Source organism: Sorghum bicolor, chromosome 3 (genome assembly GCF_000003195.3).
Source record: "Sorghum bicolor cultivar BTx623 chromosome 3, Sorghum_bicolor_NCBIv3, whole genome shotgun sequence".
NCBI classification, from domain to species: Eukaryota; Viridiplantae; Streptophyta; class Magnoliopsida; order Poales; family Poaceae; genus Sorghum; species Sorghum bicolor.
The window spans coordinates 72,927,415-72,946,304 of NC_012872.2; the positions used below are offsets into that span (position 1 = coordinate 72,927,415).

Below are 18,890 nucleotides of genomic sequence, written 5' to 3' on the forward strand. Positions count from 1 at the left end.
ACACGTATCTTTGGCCCTGGGGGTTCCTTCTTTCTTGGTGTGATTGCCCTGGGAATATCAGGTCATCTCAGGAGATAAGACGTTGCCACACCAATAAGTGATGGTTGCACTTGAAAGGTGCCATGCTTTTGTCCCGGATGGAAATTGACGTCTCATCCTGGCCATGTTACAGGCAGTACAAACAAACGGCCATCATGGACTCTGCCTCCAAGGTTACGGTGCAAACTTTCAAAGGCATCATCACAGGCAAGCATCTAAGGATACACAAGATCTTCCTCATCAGGGAGTTTGGACGAACAATCATGGGAGTCGTCACCTAGTGCCCAATCATTTCTGGTGATAATGCCATTCATGATTCTTAGCACCGACGCAGTGTTGTGCGCGGACAAAATTATCATGATTGGGAAACAGTCGCATAGGCTCAAGAGGCAAAGAGAAGACACTAGTTCGGTTCAGGTCTTTTGAACTGTTTGTCTGCATAGCTCAGTGTTATCATTTTGCCTCTGCGGGTTTAGGCAAAGTTTGAAGAAAACAACAGTATGGGCTATGACCTAAAGGATCAAATTACATTGATATGGGTTACGGCCCATCCCACTCTCACGGGCTTTTCATGGGCCTGTGGAGCCATCACATAATCTACCGACGTATGGCAGAAGGGATCAGGCCCCAGAAATAGCGAACCACCCATCCATCACCATCATACAGCATACAGTACAACAGCGAAAACGTGAGGATTCAAAACGGCATCGAATTAAGCCTACAGGATGTGACAATTACATAATAAGCGTCAATTTGGAAACTATTTACATCCTGCATCCTGATAAGTCAAAATGGCCCAACCTGAATTTTGTCTAGTGCTCAACCTGAATCAGGTGTTAGCGTATATTGCCACACGCCTTTTGCGCAGAGACAGACCCAATATATTTAGTAAGAGAGGCAGAGAGCTGGGCATATAGCACAAGGGCTTACCATTGCTGCCAAAGCTCATATCCATCATGACAGTAAGGTTTCTTTCCTTGTACCCTTGCTACCTCCCTTAAATTTCAAGGATGGCAGTGCATCTCTAGCCCATTGAGGCGATTTGGTTCCTAACCATAGACCTTGCCCTGAATTCTTGTTCTTGAAATCAGGATGCTTTGGTGTCGGCTGCATGTCAAACAAGACAACTGCAATGTTTAGCACAAATATGGGAACATGAGAGACTAGTTAAGATGTGTTTCAAATTAATACGAACCTTGTCTGTTCGGTTGTCCCACCAGTTTGCTGGATTGTCCACAAGATCTCGCCACAAGTCCTCTGAAAGCAAAAACGTGTCATCAGTAAATACAGGTCAGATGTCTGACGTCTTAAACTACCTATTTCTGTTCCTGAAAAAAAAAGGTTTTGGTTAAAAAAAAGATAGCAAGAAAAAGCAGGCGAAATATGTCAAATCAGATGTTTTGAGGCAAAGCTACATGTAAATATGTAATGATATACACATCAACAAGCAACACAAATCATATGTAAAAACTAATTAGGATGTTATCTGGCTATGCACCGGGGAAAATAAGCAGGATTGTCTCAAGATTGATATTTTTTACAATTTAACATCATGTACTAGTATGTAACAAAGAAAAGTCTTTGTACCACCTTCAAGTTTTTGTTTCGATGCAAAAGAAGCATCTGGGCTCTTCCTATGGTTCATCCAGCTTGTACTCGTACCTGCTAATTATAGTAGTACCCAAAAAACGAAAATAAACAAACGAAGGGTCAAATTTTGGCGTGTCCATGCGTGTGCGCTATTGTATGGCTATTTTGGCCAAACTCTTCTTCTCTTAATGCAATCATATGCAGTCCTGCGTATTCGAGAAAAAAGAAGGGTCAAATTTTACCTTTTTGTGTATCATTACCAAAAGGTTTATCTTTTCTTCCTGTGGCGGCACAACCACTACCGAAAACCAAATCATCCAACTTTTCACGAACTGATGCTGGTGCACTGTCAAGCCAGAGTGCCTCATCTGAAACCTTGCTTTTAAAATCAGGATACTTTGGACTCCTCTGCATTTAAAAAAGTGTCGGTATAACTTGAAGGCTGTATTTCTTTGAAGGGGATCGTTTTATTAATAAGTAGCATACTCACCAATCCATTTTTTTTCTGAGGCCGGTTATCAATCCAATCTTGTGGATGAGATATAACATCATTCCAGAGCTTATTTATCTTATCTGCCTTGTTCCTATAACCTGAAAATACAAAAATTGCAGGTGTTATCTGTATTCACAATTCAAATCAAATGAGGAAAATGCATTGGAGGTCCTTAAACTTGTCACATGCCCACCATGTCGTCTAGATCCTTGCACTCTTATAGAATGCATATATAGCTCCCTAAACTTATTTTAAGTGTGTCACTGCTCAAAGTGGTCATTGCTACTATCGTGCATACTACATGTCAGATGCCATTTTTCGCTCCAGATAGGCAAGTTCATGCTGATTAGGGTAATTAGAGCATCGAATGGCCATCTAACAAAATTTAGGGACCCGGACGTGCATTTCAAGAACTTGGGACCTAGATCATACCATAGGACAAATTCAAGAACCGCTAGTGTATTTTATCAAATCCATTATAGAAGCTAGACATTAAAAAATAACATAGGAGGCACAACGCTTCTGCTTATACCAATACAAACATTTTTAATTTTTTAGTTGCATTTGGATGAGGTGATACCTCTCTGGGACTTCCATTTTTAGTATTAGTTCGAATTTGAGCAAAACAAGGCTCTAATGAAGCTACATAACCCTCAAATGTACTTGGCAAGTACAGCCAACACATAAAAGCATGGTTTTTATGGACACGCTAGGCTATGTGTAATACAATGCACAAACTGTAAGGCTGTAATCAGCTGTTTGCTAGCCTATACGTACATATAAGTGATCTCAGTGAATCAGTTCTAATGAAGTCAAAACATCAAAGGTGCAGTAAATGTATAGCCATAGAGGTTTCCTGTCTCCTGTGTTGCTTTCATATTCATTAGTTGAGGCATCAAGATAGTTCGAACCGTGTTGACCAGTTTACAAAGTTATTGGAGCAAGGTCAGCATGATAGATCGACAATCTGCTAATCAGGATCAGCATTCAGCAATCAATCTGATGAATTATAGACTAATCAGACTTATGCATGCCAACAAAGGTGCGCAAAAGATATTGATTGTTATCATTGCACCTAACTGGTAACAAAGAAACATCCCAGCAAGAATTCATCAAACACTATCAAATGTTAAATGTTAGAAATAAGTCAGTTTTATCGAGTTTAAGCCTCCTGTTAGATGCAGCCTTGGGAGGACATAAACAAAATGACCTCATGACATACCAGAGCAGGGTTTGGGGACTTGACAGAGAGAGATACATTACCTGAAACTGTGCCAGGCGGAAACTTGGAGGTGGGTCTTTTTGCTTCAACTTTCTTTTCAGCCTCAACAATCTCTATAAATCCTTCATCTTCATCCAGTATGGCATCCGTTTGAACAGCTTTACTATCAACAAATTTCAGCGAATTTGCTAACACCTAGAGCAGATTTATTATTTAATCAGTTTTGCATTCAGCTTCATTCGATCACTTAAAATAAGAATTATAAGAAAGGCCATTACTGCACAAACTTGTGAGAAGAGCAAAAATTGCTCAAGAGTTTTCTTATTGCAAAGTGCAAAAGAAAACTCCAAATTAGCGCCCCGCCCCCCGACCCACCCACCCACCCAAAGCAAGGTCACGGGGATCCAAATAATCCCATGAACTAATTCTATTTTTTTGTTCGATTTACTCCCCTGTTTGAGTTGGTCCAATTTACCCTTAATAAGATTTGTCACTCTTTCGTTACTCCATGTATTAAGTTAAAATTTTGTGGTATGACAACAAACATCAGAAATTATGTTAAAAGTATATAATGAACTTTTCATCATTATTATTAAATGTTAGGACAAATAATAACAAATTGAATCCAGATATCAAAAAAATTGTATGAAAAATATTAAAGAGTTTTATTGACCTTTTAAAATAACATATGAGGTCTGCTGTCATTTAGAAAATACTTAAAACTGAACTGGTCCATGGAGAAAATAAAAATACATATCTTATTAAAGGGTAGGTTGGAACAATTGAAATAGTTCGGGGAGTAAATCAAATCATAAGCTAGGTTAGGGGGTTATACAAGGGGTTTTTTGGTCAGACATTTGCGCTTCGTTTCTGGGAGTGGCAGTAGCTTAGGTTCATGCATTTGTTCCCTTGGCGATCATTTGCATGAATATGTTTTCAGGCGGTGTTTGCTTTACGCTGTTGCTAAACTGTTAAACTCTGTAATTTTGCTTCGGTGATGAAATTCGGTTTTACCAGTGTGGAAAAAAAAGTTTAGTGGGTTATACAAAGGTCAAAGGAAGGGGACAATTTGGACTTTTTTCCAAAACAAAATGGGTGCAAATACTAAATGCAGGGCGAACTAGATTTACGCTGAACAAATAAGGCATTTTCTACCCACATGACATTCACAAAGAACAGAACGGCGAAAATAAATATGAGCAATAGCTACATGCCTGAATGTTTGCTTCGCCATCAGCAAGCTGGAAAGGTGGAGAATCACAAGTTAATTTCCCAGACACGGAGACAAGGTCATTTTCTTTCAAGTGGGAAGCAGCTACTTGTGCCAAGTCATCTTTGAAAACTATGGGAACCCTGAAGGTAAAACAACTGGGACTTCAGAATATTCAAATGGGCAAGAAAAATGAAAAACAAATGACAACAACAGACTTGTCAAAAAATAAGATTAATAAAACTGCTCCACAAACAACAAAAAAGATGCTTCTGGTGGTCCTCAGTACATTTTAGAGTAGTCTAAATTTCAGACTACAGAACTTCTGGTGTTTAGACTACCGCGCTCAAACAATGGTTATAAACTATTGGATACCTAAACGCAAAGAAATATGCCTAATTTTGCAGCATATATAATTAAGCAGGTCCAACATTTGGTTCACAGTATTTTTTTTTTCAGATAAAAGGCAACAATAAATTTGGTTAGTCGTTGCGACACAACAAAGAACAAAAGCTGCAATATTTGGGAGCAATCCCACTCTCAACATATCCTAACATGAAAACCGTCCTTCCAACTGCACGGTATCGTACATCATGGTACAGAAGAAAAGGCGACAACAAGGGAAAGCAAGCAGCGCTCTCACCAGAACTTGGGCAAGTTGATGCCGTGGTCGTGCACGAGCACGGAGACCGCGGAGAATCTGCCGTCGGGCAGTTGCTGCACGTGCACGGGGGCGCAGACGGTGCCGACGAGGTGCACGGCGTTAGCGACGCGCGGCTGGAACGGGATGGTCGGTGGCCGCGGCAGCTCGCCCGGGAGCTTCTCCCTCTGCCACGTGGCCTTCGCATCCGAGTCAGCCGGCGCTGCAGGGGAGGCGGTGTGGTCGCCGGCGTCCGCCGCTGGTGGCGCCGGCGGCTTGGCGCGGCGGGCGTACGCGCGTCTGTGGGGCGTGGAGAGCGCCGCGGCGTAGGGAGAGGTTGCGGCGGTGGGGAGTGGGACGGGGAGGAGGAGGAGGCGGCGGGTGAGGACGCGCGAGAGGTGATGGTGCATCATGGTGGCTACCTGGTGGCCGTAGAACCCTAAACCCTAGCGAGGGGAGGAGGCAGGGGAGGAGAGAAATCCCAGAGTGGAAGGGGAAGGCGGAAGGCGGAAGGGGAACCAGCCCAGCAAGGTGGTCAAACATTAGGACAAAGAATGGTGCGGGTGCGACAGCCGAGGCTGGCGCGTTTAGTGGTGGGCCGATGTGGGCTTGTTGGGCCGGACGACGGTTTTTGTTGGGTTGTGTCGTTGGGGGCAAAGGCAAACCATCATTTAGCCCACACTGAGAAGAGGCCCAGTCGCCGCTCTCGGCCCACTCTCAGGTCTCAGCATCAACGCATCAGGCTGCTCGCCATGCCGGTGTACAGTCAACGACCTCCGCTCATCCTTGACGTCTAGTCGGTGTTAGAAATCGACTTTGGATTGCTCACAATGCACTCAAGGACACAGACAGGGAGATAGAGAGAAGAGGGAGTTGTTTCTGTATTTCACTTTCTAGTTGATTGCCTTACAATGGTGAAAGTGACTCCCTATTTATAGCTGGATGTAGTGAATACATACAGAAATTCTACAGTGTTTGAACTCTTTGAAAATCCTCCTTCTTCATTAAATTTGGCCACCATTCAAATTCTTTGTTCATACACTGTTTTGACTTTGATTTTCAACACTCCCCCTTGGCCAAATTTATGCTATGTGCATGCCTCGTTAAAAACTCCCCCCAAAAACCCTGTGGGAAAAAGGGTAGGAGAAAAGAGTACATCACACGCATCGCTTATGTTGCACCTGTTGCCTCGTTAAAAACCTTTTATGAGAAAACCCAGTGGGAAAAACTCATCAAGGGAAAAAGAGTACAACAGTTGATGCTCATGTCGGTCTTCAGGACCGACTCGTGATCTTCAGGACCACGGTCATGGATTGTGTCTTTGGGACTGGTCTACCCCTGGACCCTGCAACTCTCTAAACCGCCTCATACCAATTCCATGGATGCACTTATAGAAGCTAGAGGCGGGTAGAGACTTTGTGAAGAGATCTGCGAGGTTATCGCACGATCTTGCTTGCAGGATATTTATCTCCCCGCTCTTCTGGAGCTCATGGGGATAAAAGAACTTCAGAGCAATATGCTTTGTGAGATTGCTCTTGACATAACCCATATGCATCTGTGCAACACAAGCTGCATTATCCTCATAGATAATGGTGGGGGTATCGGCGACATTCAAACCACATGACTTCTGGATGTGATTAATCATTCGTCGCAACCAAACACACTCTCGTGCAGCCTCATACAGGGCTATTATCTCTGAGTGGTTAGTCGATGTAGCAACTAGGGTCTGCTTTACAGACCGCCAGGAAATGGCTGCACCACCACAGAGGAAGACAAAACCAGTCTGTGATCTGGCATTATGCGGGTCAGACATATAGCCAGCATCCACATATCCCACCATGGTTGGAGCTTGGTTCTTCGGGAACCATAGACCAAGGTCTTGTGTACCTTGTAGGTACCTCAAGATGGTTTTGACACCAACCCAATGTCTCCTGGTTGGGGCAGCACTGTACCTTGCCAACAAGTTTACTGCAAACGCAATGTCAGGTCTAGTGCAGTTTGCAAGGTACATCAGTGCTCCAATGGCGCTTAAGTATGGAACTTCGGGTCCCAATACTTCCTCATCATCGCCCTTTGGTCTAAATGGGTCCTTATCCGCTTCCAGGGATCGGACTACCATGGGGGTCTTAAGAGAGTGGCACTTGCTCATATTGAATTTTTCAAGTACCCTCTTAGTATAAGTGGACTGGTGTACAAACACTCCTTCACGGAGGTGTTCGAGCTGCAGGCCCAAACAAAACTTGGTCTTGCCCAAGTCTTTCATCTCAAACTCCGCCTTGAGGTAAGCCATTGCTTCCTCAATGTCCCTTGTAGTCCCGATGATATTCAAATCATCGACATAAACGGAGATGATACAAAATCCATCATTGGATTTCTTTATGAAAACACAGGGACAATCATCGTTATTGATGTAACCTCTCTGCAGGAGAAAGTTACTCAATCGGTTGAACCACATCCTTCCAGATTGTTTCAACCCATACAACGACCGCTGTAGGCGGACGCTGAACATGTTGCGGTTTTGATTCGGTCCGAGGATCTTGAGTCCTTCGGGGACTCTCATGTATATTTCCGAATCAAGTGACCCATACAAGTATGCGGTCACAACATCCATCAACTGCATTTTCAAATTCAAGTTTGCTGCCATAGATATAAGGTATCGGAACGTTATGCCACTCATGACAGGAGAGTAAGTTTCATCGTAATCGATGCCGGGTCTCTGCGTGAACCCTTGTGCCACTAGCCTCGCTTTGTATCTTACCACCTCGCCATGTTCATTCCTCTTCCGGAGGAAGACCCATTTGCATCCTACAGGGATGACTTTTGGGGGTGTTGGGACTGCAGGCCCAAAAACCTCTCTTTGGCAAAGCGAGCGCAACTCAGCCTCAATTGCTGCTTTCCATTTATCCCAGTCCGAGCGCTTCCGGCACTCTATCATGGACTTTGGTTCTGGATCCGGATCCATTGAGTCAGCAATTTTTGAGGCAAAATATATGTCGACAATAGTGGTCTTTCTATGATATGACTCTCCTGATTCCACATAATTAGTGGCGATCTCCTCATGATCGTCCTCCCACTCATCGTGATTTCCCATAACGATTGAGTTGGGGCGTTCCGATCTTCTAATGCAATGATGCGCGCGCGACGCATTGGGATTTCCATCTTCAGGATGGTGTCCTTCAGGGACCTCCTCAACTTCAGGTTGAGTTGCCACTTCTGGGGCATTCTCGACTTCGGGTCGAGCCTCTTCAACTGATTCTTCGAGTGGTGCAAGTGTCTCAGACCGTCGCCTCTGCGGACGTCTCCGCGGGACCTTGTCCTGAGCACCCGGAGGTCTCCCCCTCTTCCTAGGATTAGGGGAGACTATAGAGTTGGTAGCCTTCAGGGGTACCTGCACTCTCTCCGGCGCATTTACTGCAGGTATATGCGACCTTGTCACCCTTTTGTGATCAGTGAAGGCATCTGGCAGCTCATTTGCAAGACCTTGCAAATGAATAATTCTCTGAACTTCCAGTTCAGATTCGCTAGTGCGTGGGTCTAAGGATTGCATCCCCGATGCATTCCATTCAATTTCCCGGCATTCTTCTGGATGCCTATCTCCCCCTAATGCTGGGAAATGGTCTTCATCGAAGACACAATCAGCGTACCGAGCCGTATGAAGATCCCCAGTCATAGGCTCTAAATATTTGATTATGGATGGAGTCACATAACCAACATATATCCCCAACTTCCGGTGGGGTCCCATTGCGGTACGCTGGGGTGGTGGTATTGGCACGTACACTGCGCAGCCAAATATTCGCAGATGGGAAATACTTGGTTCTTTCCCACGCACTAACTGTAAGGGGGATGTATCATGGTATGCAGTTGGCCTGAGTTGGATTAGTGCTGCAGCATGCAACACCGCATGGCCCCAACAACTGGTTGGCAGCTTACAATTCTGCAGCAACGGCCTGGCAATCCACTTGATCCTCTTGATCAAGGATTCAGCTAGACCATTTTGTGTGTGGACATGTGGTACTGAATGCTCTACCTTAATGCCCAGGGCTAAGCAATAATCATCAAAAGCTTTCGACCTGAACTCACCAGCATTATCCATCCGAATGGACTGGATGCGGTTATCAGGGAAACTTGCTTTTAGCCTGATTATCTGGGCAATGAGCTTGGAGAAAGCATGGTTTCTAGTGGACAACAGGTCCACATGGCTCCATCTGGTAGATGCATCAATCAGTACCATAAAATACCTGAATGGGCCCGACAGGGGCTGGATAGGTCCACATATGTCACCTTGTATCCTTTGCAGGAACACAGGTGACTCATCCCTAATCTTCAGGAGGGATGGTCTAGTGATTAGCTTCCCTTTTGCACATGCGGTGCAAATAAAATCTTCAGGATTTGGGAAGCCTCTAACATCATGGCCAGCAGAATTGTTGATGATTCTTTTCATCATTCCCAACCCAGGATGACCTAAGCGGTCATGCCATATTCGAAACGATTCTGTGTTTCTGAATATGGTCTTCATCGCAACATACTCATCTGTGGGCTTTATGTACGTGTAGTACAAACCCGTTGGCGATGAAGGGAACCTTTCCACCACTCGCTTTTGGTACCCGTCGAATTTAGTGATCAGCAGGTATTCAGCACCTTGCTCGATCTCGGTTTCTACATGGAAACCATTTGCACGGACATCTTTGAAGCTCAAAAGCGTGCGCTTTGAGTCAGGATACAACAGTGCATCCTTTACAAAGATTTGAGTACCCATAGGGAGAACTAGTGTGGCACTTCCGGTGCCCACAATATGAGCATTGCTTCCGGCAATGGTCATAATATTTCCACTTTTCTTTGTTAATGTTTGGAAATATCTAGTATCCCTTAGTATCGTATTGGTGGTACCACTGTCTACAAGACAGAGTTCCGCTTCCGCCATCGGGTCCCACAGGCTCTGTTAAATACCATAAAGTAAAAACAGGAATTTAACATAAACATGCATTATCATAAAGACAACATTACATAATTCCTAGGAAACGTTACAACAGTTTGGATCATCTACTACATTACAAATGCTCTTCAGGAGCATACATGACCAAACTAGTACATGTGGGCATCGCTAACATGACTCTTTGGAGATTACTGCAGGTCTCCAAATATATCAAAGTCATCAAGAAGGTTGTCCTCACTCTCGTCCATTCGGACGTCTCCACTTGCACCGACGACCCCGTCGTCGTGCTTCTCAGGCCGAGCTTCAGGCTCAGTGAGGAAGTGGGACTCATGCTGACCTTTATTCTTGTGTTTGCTCTGCTGGTAAAGGTCAACGAGGTGTTTGGGGGTGCGGCAATTACGGGACCAATGCCCCTTTGCTCCACATCTATAGCAATCGCCTTGCTCTTCCCCACTGTGGTCACCTCTTTCCTTCTTGGGGTCGAACCTACCTTTGGGCTTTCCCTTTCCTTTGACCTTGAACATGACACCCTTCTTCCCCTTCCATTTTCCCTTTCCACAGCCCCTTTTGCGGTTGCGAGAACTCTCAGCAACATTGGCATGTGCTTCAGGCACAGCTATGGAACCAGTAGGCCGGGCAGAATGATTGTTCATGAGAACTTCATTCTGTTGCTCGGCAACAGATAGTACTTCACTCAACCCAGAGTACTTGGTGTACCTTGAGTTTCTATACTGTTGTTGAAGTACAATGTTGCCGGGGTGGAAGGTGGACAAGGTCTTCTCGATCATATCAGCGTCAGTGATCTTCTGGCCACATAGACGCAGTTTGGTCACAATCCTGTGCAATGCGGAGTTGTACGCTGCCACAGACTTGAAGTCTTGGAAGCGTAGGTTGATCCAGTCTTGTTGTGCTCTGGGGAGCACAATGGTCAGCTGCTGGCTGAAGCGGTCCTTCAGGGACTGCCACAAGACTAGCGGGTCCTTCTCCGTCATGTACTCGCACTTCAAGTCAGGATGAAGGTGGTGTCGCAGGTAATGCAAGGCTTTTGCCTTGTCCTGCTTTGTGCGCTCATCCTTGCCAGTTTCAGGCTGGACAATGGTATGATCGAGGCCCATGCCATCGAGTCTGATCTCGATGTCGGTCGCCCAAGTGAGGTAGTTGCTGCCATCCACGGCGAGCATCTCGAAATCCCTCTTTGCGATGTCCGACATGCCTGCACAATTAATGCGCAGGATTAGTAGATGTCGGTGCGTAATCTTCAGGATTACGACTTAATATAGTCTTCAGGACTATATAATTTCCCCAGGTGTAATCTTCAGGATTACTTTGCAATTAAATATAGAGTATTGTAATAAAGTAAATATACGAAATTAAATGCAATAAATAATTGCAGAAATAAATAATGGCAATAATAACAATAATAAATAAATATGGCGGACTTCGGGCCGCACATAATTTACAGACTTCGGGCCGTGTATTTTATATTATACGACTTTCCGTCGATATTAGACTGGCCATTAGTTGTATAGCGGCTTCGGGCGCTAGTGTTTGGTAGCAGGTCTGCAGGACATCCGCATGCCATAATGGCTCAACCGTGCAAGCCTTAATGGCTCCACCTTCCTTATCCTCTTTAGAAAAAAAAAATATATCTCATCAGTGCATGGACAGTGGCTGCTGCCCTTTCACGTGGCCTCTGGAGCCCAGCTCAAAAATTGAACCGCATGCACCCTATGGTTTGACCAGACTCATTTCTATCCTTTCCCCTCTCTCATCCTTATCCCTTCTTTCTCAGAAAGCAGGCTGAGTGGAGGACGCAAGGAGCACTTGCCCAGCCATGGCGCAGTGGCTCAGACGCGGCCAGCCCATGGCCTGTGGCGTGCACGCGCGCGGCTCGCGGTGCCCGGGTCCGGGGCGCGGCCTATACCTGCCAGCGCTGGGTGCCAGGCGCGGCCGGCCTCGCAGCTCCTGCGCGGCTCGCAGCTGCTGGCCAGGCAGCGTTCCCTGCAATGGCTGTCGCGGCCATGGCGCGTGGGGCGCAGCCTTAGCTCGGTGGCCAGAGGCGCGCGAACGTCTCGGCCCGAGTGCGCGGCTGCGGCTCCAGCGGTCACGCCCCTGCAGGGGGCGGGGTCTCGCGCGAAGGTGGGGCTAGAGGCGCCCACACGTCCGCGTTTTCATCCGTACGTCTTCGGGACGTTGGTGGCTCGGTCCGCACGCTCATCTTCAGGATGGCGGCGAGGTACTAGTGTTCGTGCTTTAGTGTGCGTGCTTGTTCATGAACAAGAAATTCGAGCATCAAATGGATGGATTTCTCACCTATTTACCTTTTTAGCTCGGTAGGGCTCGTGCTGATAACGTGTTAGAAATCGACTTCTTTGGATTGCTCACAATGCACTCAAGGACACAGACAGGGAGATAGAGAGAAGAGGGAGTTGTTTCTGTATTTCACTTTCTAGTTGATTGCCTTACAATGGTGAAAGTGACTCCCTATTTATAGCTGGATGTAGTGAATACATACAGAAATTCTACAGTGTTTGAACTCTTTAAAAATCCTCCTTCTTCATTAAATTTGACCACCATTCAAATTCTTTGTTCATACACTGTTTTGACTTTGATTTTCAACAGTCGGCAACAACAGGCACCTTCTTCTTCACAGATTTTCGAGCATCAGATTTACCGTGAGAAAAAATACTGTTAAATAGCTTACTAATTCGACACATAAAATAAAACGTAAGCAGATACATTTGCTCATAGCCACGGCTAGCACTTTTCGTTTGTTTGTGGTGATTATTGTCCAACCATGGACTAACTAGGCTTAAAAGATTCGTCTCTTAAATTCCGACCAAACTATGTAATTAGTTTTCGTTTTCGTTTATATTTAATACTCTATGCACGTGTCTAAAGATTCGATTTGACAGAAAATCTTGAAAAATTTTGGGTTTTGGACTGAAATGCAGAAAGTGTGTAAAAACCCATGATTGTAAGTTTGTAACGTTACATCAGTATTGCACAGCACTGAACATTTGAAGTCGCCAATGTTCGCTTGGAACTACTGCTTTCCCACGGATTATCGAGTTCGTTCCATCGGTTTTGTTCAGTTCCTGCAGGTATCGTTCTTCTTTTTTCTGACTGACTTTCCCAATTTGGTTTTGTTTTTGAAAGCCGTTAGAGCGAGCAATTTCTCAACAGCTCCCGACCTGCTGCTATCATCTATCCATCGAGGACGGGCCACACAACCAAGAGCGTGCTGTGCTCTGAATGCTGAAACGTCGCGTCAGGCTTGATTCAGCCTGGGTTTAATTCGTTGACTGGAGGATGTCGGGACGCCGCCCGCCCGCCTGCCCGCCTCCCGGTGCTTGTGTGCCACCGCCACGACCGCGCCCCTGTGCAGAAACCGGAACGAAGCGGCCGGACAAGGCGTGCTCTGACCAGAGCTGACCACGCGCCCGCGACGGCGACGGCGTCCGCGCGTGCCCGTCCTTGTGAATTCCACCACCACCGCGTCGTCGACGTCGGCCGTGGAGCGGAGCGGGGGTTCACCGCTGTGTGATTTGGACGTCGTCGATCGTCGCCGGCTGCGGTCCGATGCTTGAATCGCAGCGCGTGGGCGTGGCACACGACAGGGCGGGGGGGATCGGAATCGGGCGGGCCTGCTAGCGACAAGCACTGGTGCACCACAACGCCACGCATTGTCCCGGCTGTGTCGACGACGATGCAACAGCACGCTGCCTGTCAGCGTGGTAAACGTCGCGCGGGGATCGATTGACATGACATCGGATCACCAGGCTGCGATCCATGTCCATCGGCACAGCCTGCTGTCTCCACGATCAGGCAGCACAGCCGCCGGACAGAGATCTCCCTCTGTTCTAGACACGCGAAATTGGACGCCTACAGCTAGTATACTCCGCCGCTGTATAAAACTGTATTTCATCAGATTAATTCCTGCACGAAGTTGATGCAAACACACATGCATGCTTTTCTTCTTACGCTTTCGCGACCTTGGATTGGATGATTGACCAATAATGGGAATTAGGAATCTATCTGATCATGCATGATTGCAACTTTGCGAGCGCGTATCCTTCCAAGTTCCAACACGTACATTTTCGGTTAGTTGGAGCTCGGTCCAGTCGACCAACCAAACCAATATGCATTCAGTCGATCATCATTGAGGTAATGAGGCTGCCCTATTATCCTAGTAGCTAGCTAGCTAGCTGAGAGTGAGGGAGATTAGTGAACCACTGGTAGCTCGCACTTGCTACGCACCAACCAAACCAACCTTGCATGCTAGCTCCCTCCACCTCCAACAGCACCTCACATGGGGCTGCTTGCCTTCATTTATCTAGCTACTTTTATTTACACTGAAATATTATTATTGTTCCAGAGAGCCGTTCTTTGCATCGTCCTCCACAGCGTCCTCTGCACGCAGTTCCCGACCCTGCTATTTTATATACTATGCTCACCATTTGGATTTCATAGGATCATCCATGAAAAGTTTTTTTTTTTTTTTTGTGGGGGCATGAAAAGTCCATCCATGAAAAGTGGATCCATGTTCTCACCAGCCGTTGCTCCCTAGCGAGACGTGTGTCTCCATCATCTTGGTTATTCTTCGGCCAAATGGAGCGGCAATCATTTCACTTCACACTAAGGCCAGTCTCAATGGACAGTGTTGCTGCACGGTTTCACATACCAACACGTCATTGAGATTGAAATGAAATCATCTATGAAACAACCCCACCAATGGAGCATTTCACTTTGTTGTTTCCAAGGCTAAGCAAAGCATTTAATTACTGCAAAATGATTAGATCACATGCAAGATGGTGAAACGATTTGGCCCTCAGTGGGGATTTCATCCCGTTTCACCGCGTGGGAAACAACGCCCGTGGAGTTTCACCATGGTGAAACTACTTTCTTCTCTCTCCTCTTCGTTTCATGCAAAAAATGCAGTTTTGCTGACATGGCGCTCTAATAAATGTGCATGACATCCTGGTGAAACCCCCACTGAGACTGGCCTAAGGTCATCCTCAATAGAAGTTTTATGACACAGTTTTCAACACATTCATATTTTGAAAACAGTGCATCTACTCACATGAAACTCTTATCATCTCTCTTCATTAATATAGCGCCACATCAGCATATTTAATGTGTATGAAACTCCAATGAAACCCCATTGAGACTGGCCTAACTAAAAACGGCCGGCATTACGGTTCAGTGTATAATCATCTTAGCCTTTTTCGTTTCAAGGGAAAAGAAAAGAAAGGAAAGGAAAGGAAATAAGGTTCTGTTAGAGTTGGACTGCCAATAGAGGAACATATCATAAGCATCCCACAATTTGGTTGACCAAACTAAATTATCATTAATCCACCACAGCCATCCACTATCCACTACGACAAAAATACCTTTCCACTTCAACTATAAATTACTTTAGATATGTCTATAGGTTTTGGATCAAATATTATTACATATCAATACTAGTATAATTTAATTCTTTGATAGAGGCGATTCGACATTTTAAGTGTTGTAGTGCAGACTGAAACAAATGTTTAGGCCATTGCAGTACTAAGAGTAGCGAGTGTAGTCTATTTTTTTAATAAACACACAAAAGAACTCTTTTTTATAGACATACAATAAGTATTCGAGGTTTGTAACAAATAATAAGAACAGAGTTGAAAGCCAAAATACATAATGTACCATAAATGGGTTCAACAAGAGATGATATAACCTAAGTTTAGGTTTCAACTAAAGACACATTGAAGACCCACAACAATGCAGATGATGAGAATAAATGTATTAATTAATATTACTAACCTGAAACCTTCAACGAAGCCTCCACATTTAACTTGACAAAGACGTGTTAGGGGAAGAAAAGATAAATCCAATAGTAGTATAGTTATAAAAATGCAGTCATTAATTCGATTGACTCTAATCGCAAGGATAATAGCCATGATGTATTATGTTTTCTAAAAAAAAACTACTTTCTACATTTATATGAAGAAACATAAATACCCCTCTGCCCCCCTAAAATATACTCTCTTTGTTCCTTTTTATAAGTCTCTAAATAGAGATTGTATAATATCTAGATGGGTATTGTACGTGTTAGCAGGGGTGGAGTTTCCTTGGGGGCAAAGTTGGCCTCTATTATACAAACAATCTTTTCAGTAAATACTTAATTATTCCTCGAAGAAAAAGTAAATGCTTAATTCTACCATTCAGAATTGTAACACCCTAAAATTTATTCCTTTTGAAATATAGATAAAATTATTTAATTTTGTATTTTTGTGCTCATGAAAATATAGGAAAAATAATATTTTTTTATTAAATTAAAATTTATTATAAGGCATAGCAATATTATTATGCATACATGCTGGTGCATATGTTTTGAAGTGATGCTTGTTGCTCCTTTATGTGTTGATAGTAAGAAAAATATTTAAAATACGTTTAGTAGATCGATCTTCCTTATCCGACATGTCTTTTATATTCTTCTATAATCAAATTCCTTGTCTCTCAGCTCAAGATTTCGTTCAGAGTCTCTCAGAATCTTTTCTTTCAAACCTAAGTCACTCGTTTGAGTTTCTCGTCCATCAAGCAATCTCTACACAAACTTCTCGGGTATTTTTCTAGCCTTTTCCATGAGCATAAATCTAATTTTTAGATGCCCCAAATTATCTCATCATGAGGTCCAAATACGTTATTTGAGTTCCTTATATTCCACAATGTCTCTGAGATTTTTCTTCGGATTTTCAGAGCTTTCGGAATATTTTTCATAGCTTAAATAATAATTCTAGACTTTTCTAGAATTATTTCTATGCACGAAATTAAATAATTCTGAAAATACCTAATTCTCATCCTAGTCCGACTCAGTCCAAAGCTTTACTAATGGATCAAGGTTTACCATTTTCTCATTATCGTTGACACTTATCTATCTTTTCTTTTTATTTATACCTAATGTGCTTTGACGTGATGACAATTTAGGAAACCAGCAAACAGGCCGATTCCATCTTCCCGTTTTCACGAGTCCAACTCGTAATCAGTTTTGTTGCCCCTTATCTGCTGCTCGCCAGGCCCCAAGGTCACCTCTTGTTTATTATCTCATGACCTGCAAGGAAACTTGAACCTGCGACAAGCCCTAACGTGACATACACATCTGCCGCCGCCGACCGGCGGCCGCTCCTCGCCTTGCGTCCGAGGCTGGCTGTACTGATCTGCTAAGTCAAGCACTGCTGGAACGATCGATCTACAACCAACCATAAAAGAGCAAACAGCAACGAAGATCTCACGCCATGGTAATTCTGTTAGACATGTTCATCTTCACTTGTTTATCAACATCTCGTAGTGTTGTATCAAACTCCCTTGCAAATCTCCAAATATTCTTTTTGTCCACCAGTTCATGACCGTCCAAGGAACGGACTGATACGGCTAAGAGCACGGCTTGGCGCGAGCCCTGCTGCGACGCCCTACCCAAACCGTAGCACTTGCCACAGCTGTACGAAATTTTGCATCGCCTGGAGTTCGACGGGCACGACGTCGCCAAAACCTCATGTTGCTGAAGCATTGTGTACCAAGTCGTTCGGCACGGTTCATCTTCTTCTGCCAAGTCGTTCGGCCGTCGTCGGGCATGCAGCACAAGGTCCATCAAATTGCCGAGTTTCACGTCAAGGTTCCGAAGCAGTGGACAGCTCGAGCTCGATCTCCTTATCCATGTTAAACACCCAGGTGAGATCTCCATCATCTCCTATGCTCTGCTCATTTACCGGCGGTTCTCAATCCAATTGATAGCTTGATGACATCGAGGTGATGTCACGATGACATGGATTTGTTTTATTGCCGTTTTCCTTTAGAAAAACAAATCTAGAAATACAAAGAAAATACACTAGTTTGGTTAGACCATATCTTCTCCGTTTTAACTCCGATTTGACCCATTCAAATTGCGTTAGGTTCGTTTTCAGGAGCTCTACATGTTAGTAACACTATTTTCTCAGTTTGAAACTTTTTAATTTCGTGACCTTAATTAATTAATGACTTTTCTATATAAAATCGTATAAAATTCATATCTCCTTCGTTTTAGCTCCGATTTTCGTGATCTTTACGTTCGTGTGATCGTAGCGATGCGTAGAATCTTTATATAAACTTTTCATACTGTTTTTATATGATTGGTGTACTGTTCTAATTGTAGTCTTGTTTGCTTCGTGTATGTTGTCTCCGTTTGTTTGTGTGATCGATGATCGAGTTTAGACGGAGAGTAGTTTTTGGTGATCAAGATAACAAGTAAGACCAGCAGAACTAAAAGGATCAGCAAGAGCATTTGGATTGAGGCAAGTATAGTAATTTGGATTTTATATTTTGTGACCATGATCCTGTGACTAGATCAATGTTAAGTAATAAACGATAAAAATGACTTTTTAGCAACTTGATGATTTGTCTGTACGTGATCACCCGGGACAACAGTGCAACCATGAGGGCTATAATGGCTCTGGCTTTAGCTCAGTATGAAGACCTTTTCTAGCTTGTTAGAGGTTACCCGAAAGGGCGGAGGGGCTGAACCGTTTTGGGTATAGTGTGGCCTCTGTCTGTATGTGTATAGGCTGCGAGTCATTGTGCCATCGGAAGGGGGGCTCTATATCTGCGCGCAAAGGAAGCCTTGCGGCCCTAACATGTTAGACGAACTTTTGAAAGGCTTCATAGTGATCCCTGCCGACCTTCCTTGGTAGTGGGTTAAGAGGCTGATCACCTCGGGCGAAAGGGTAAATCATGACTCATGGGTAAAGATGT

At 44.4% G+C, this 18,890-nt stretch overlaps 2 protein-coding genes across 3 annotated transcripts; both read right to left on the reverse strand.

Annotated features, from left to right (window-relative positions):
- On the reverse strand, positions 708-5,701 carry LOC8062318 (protein OSB2, chloroplastic). 2 transcript variants are annotated; one of them, XM_021455364.1, is made up of 8 exons: positions 5,198-5,701; positions 4,559-4,697; positions 3,386-3,539; positions 2,120-2,220; positions 1,872-2,037; positions 1,630-1,701; positions 1,235-1,296; positions 708-1,146 (listed from the first exon to the last, which is right to left on the reverse strand). In XM_021455364.1, exons 1-8 carry the CDS (start codon positions 5,605-5,607, stop codon positions 994-996), a joined length of 1,257 nt encoding a protein of 418 aa, XP_021311039.1. In that variant the 5' UTR covers positions 5,608-5,701; the 3' UTR covers positions 708-993. The 2 variants fall into 2 exon arrangements, with proteins under 2 accessions (XP_021311039.1, XP_021311038.1); XM_021455363.1 differs by having other exon boundaries at positions 1,630-1,704.
- LOC110433783 lies at positions 10,316-11,338 on the reverse strand. The gene has a single exon (XM_021456352.1). The coding sequence runs from the start codon at positions 11,336-11,338 to the stop codon at positions 10,316-10,318; it is 1,023 nt and encodes a 340-aa protein (XP_021312027.1).

Bases quoted from the DNA above. Each gene is read 5' to 3' on its own strand.
- LOC110433783 (XM_021456352.1), bottom strand. From the start codon at position 11,338: ATGTCGGACATCGCAAAGAGGGATTTCGAGATGCTCGCCGTGGATGGC.
- LOC8062318 (XM_021455363.1), bottom strand. From the start codon at position 5,607: ATGATGCACCATCACCTCTCGCGCGTCCTCACCCGCCGCCTCCTCCTC. The intron at 4,698-5,197 runs GTGAGAGCGCTG...TTTTACCTTCAG, and splicing joins ATCAACTTGCCCAAGTTCTG to GGTTCCCATAGTTTTCAAAG. The intron at 1,705-1,871 runs GTAAAATTTGAC...TACTATAATTAG, and splicing joins TGGTAATGATACACAAAAAG to CAGGTACGAGTACAAGCTGG.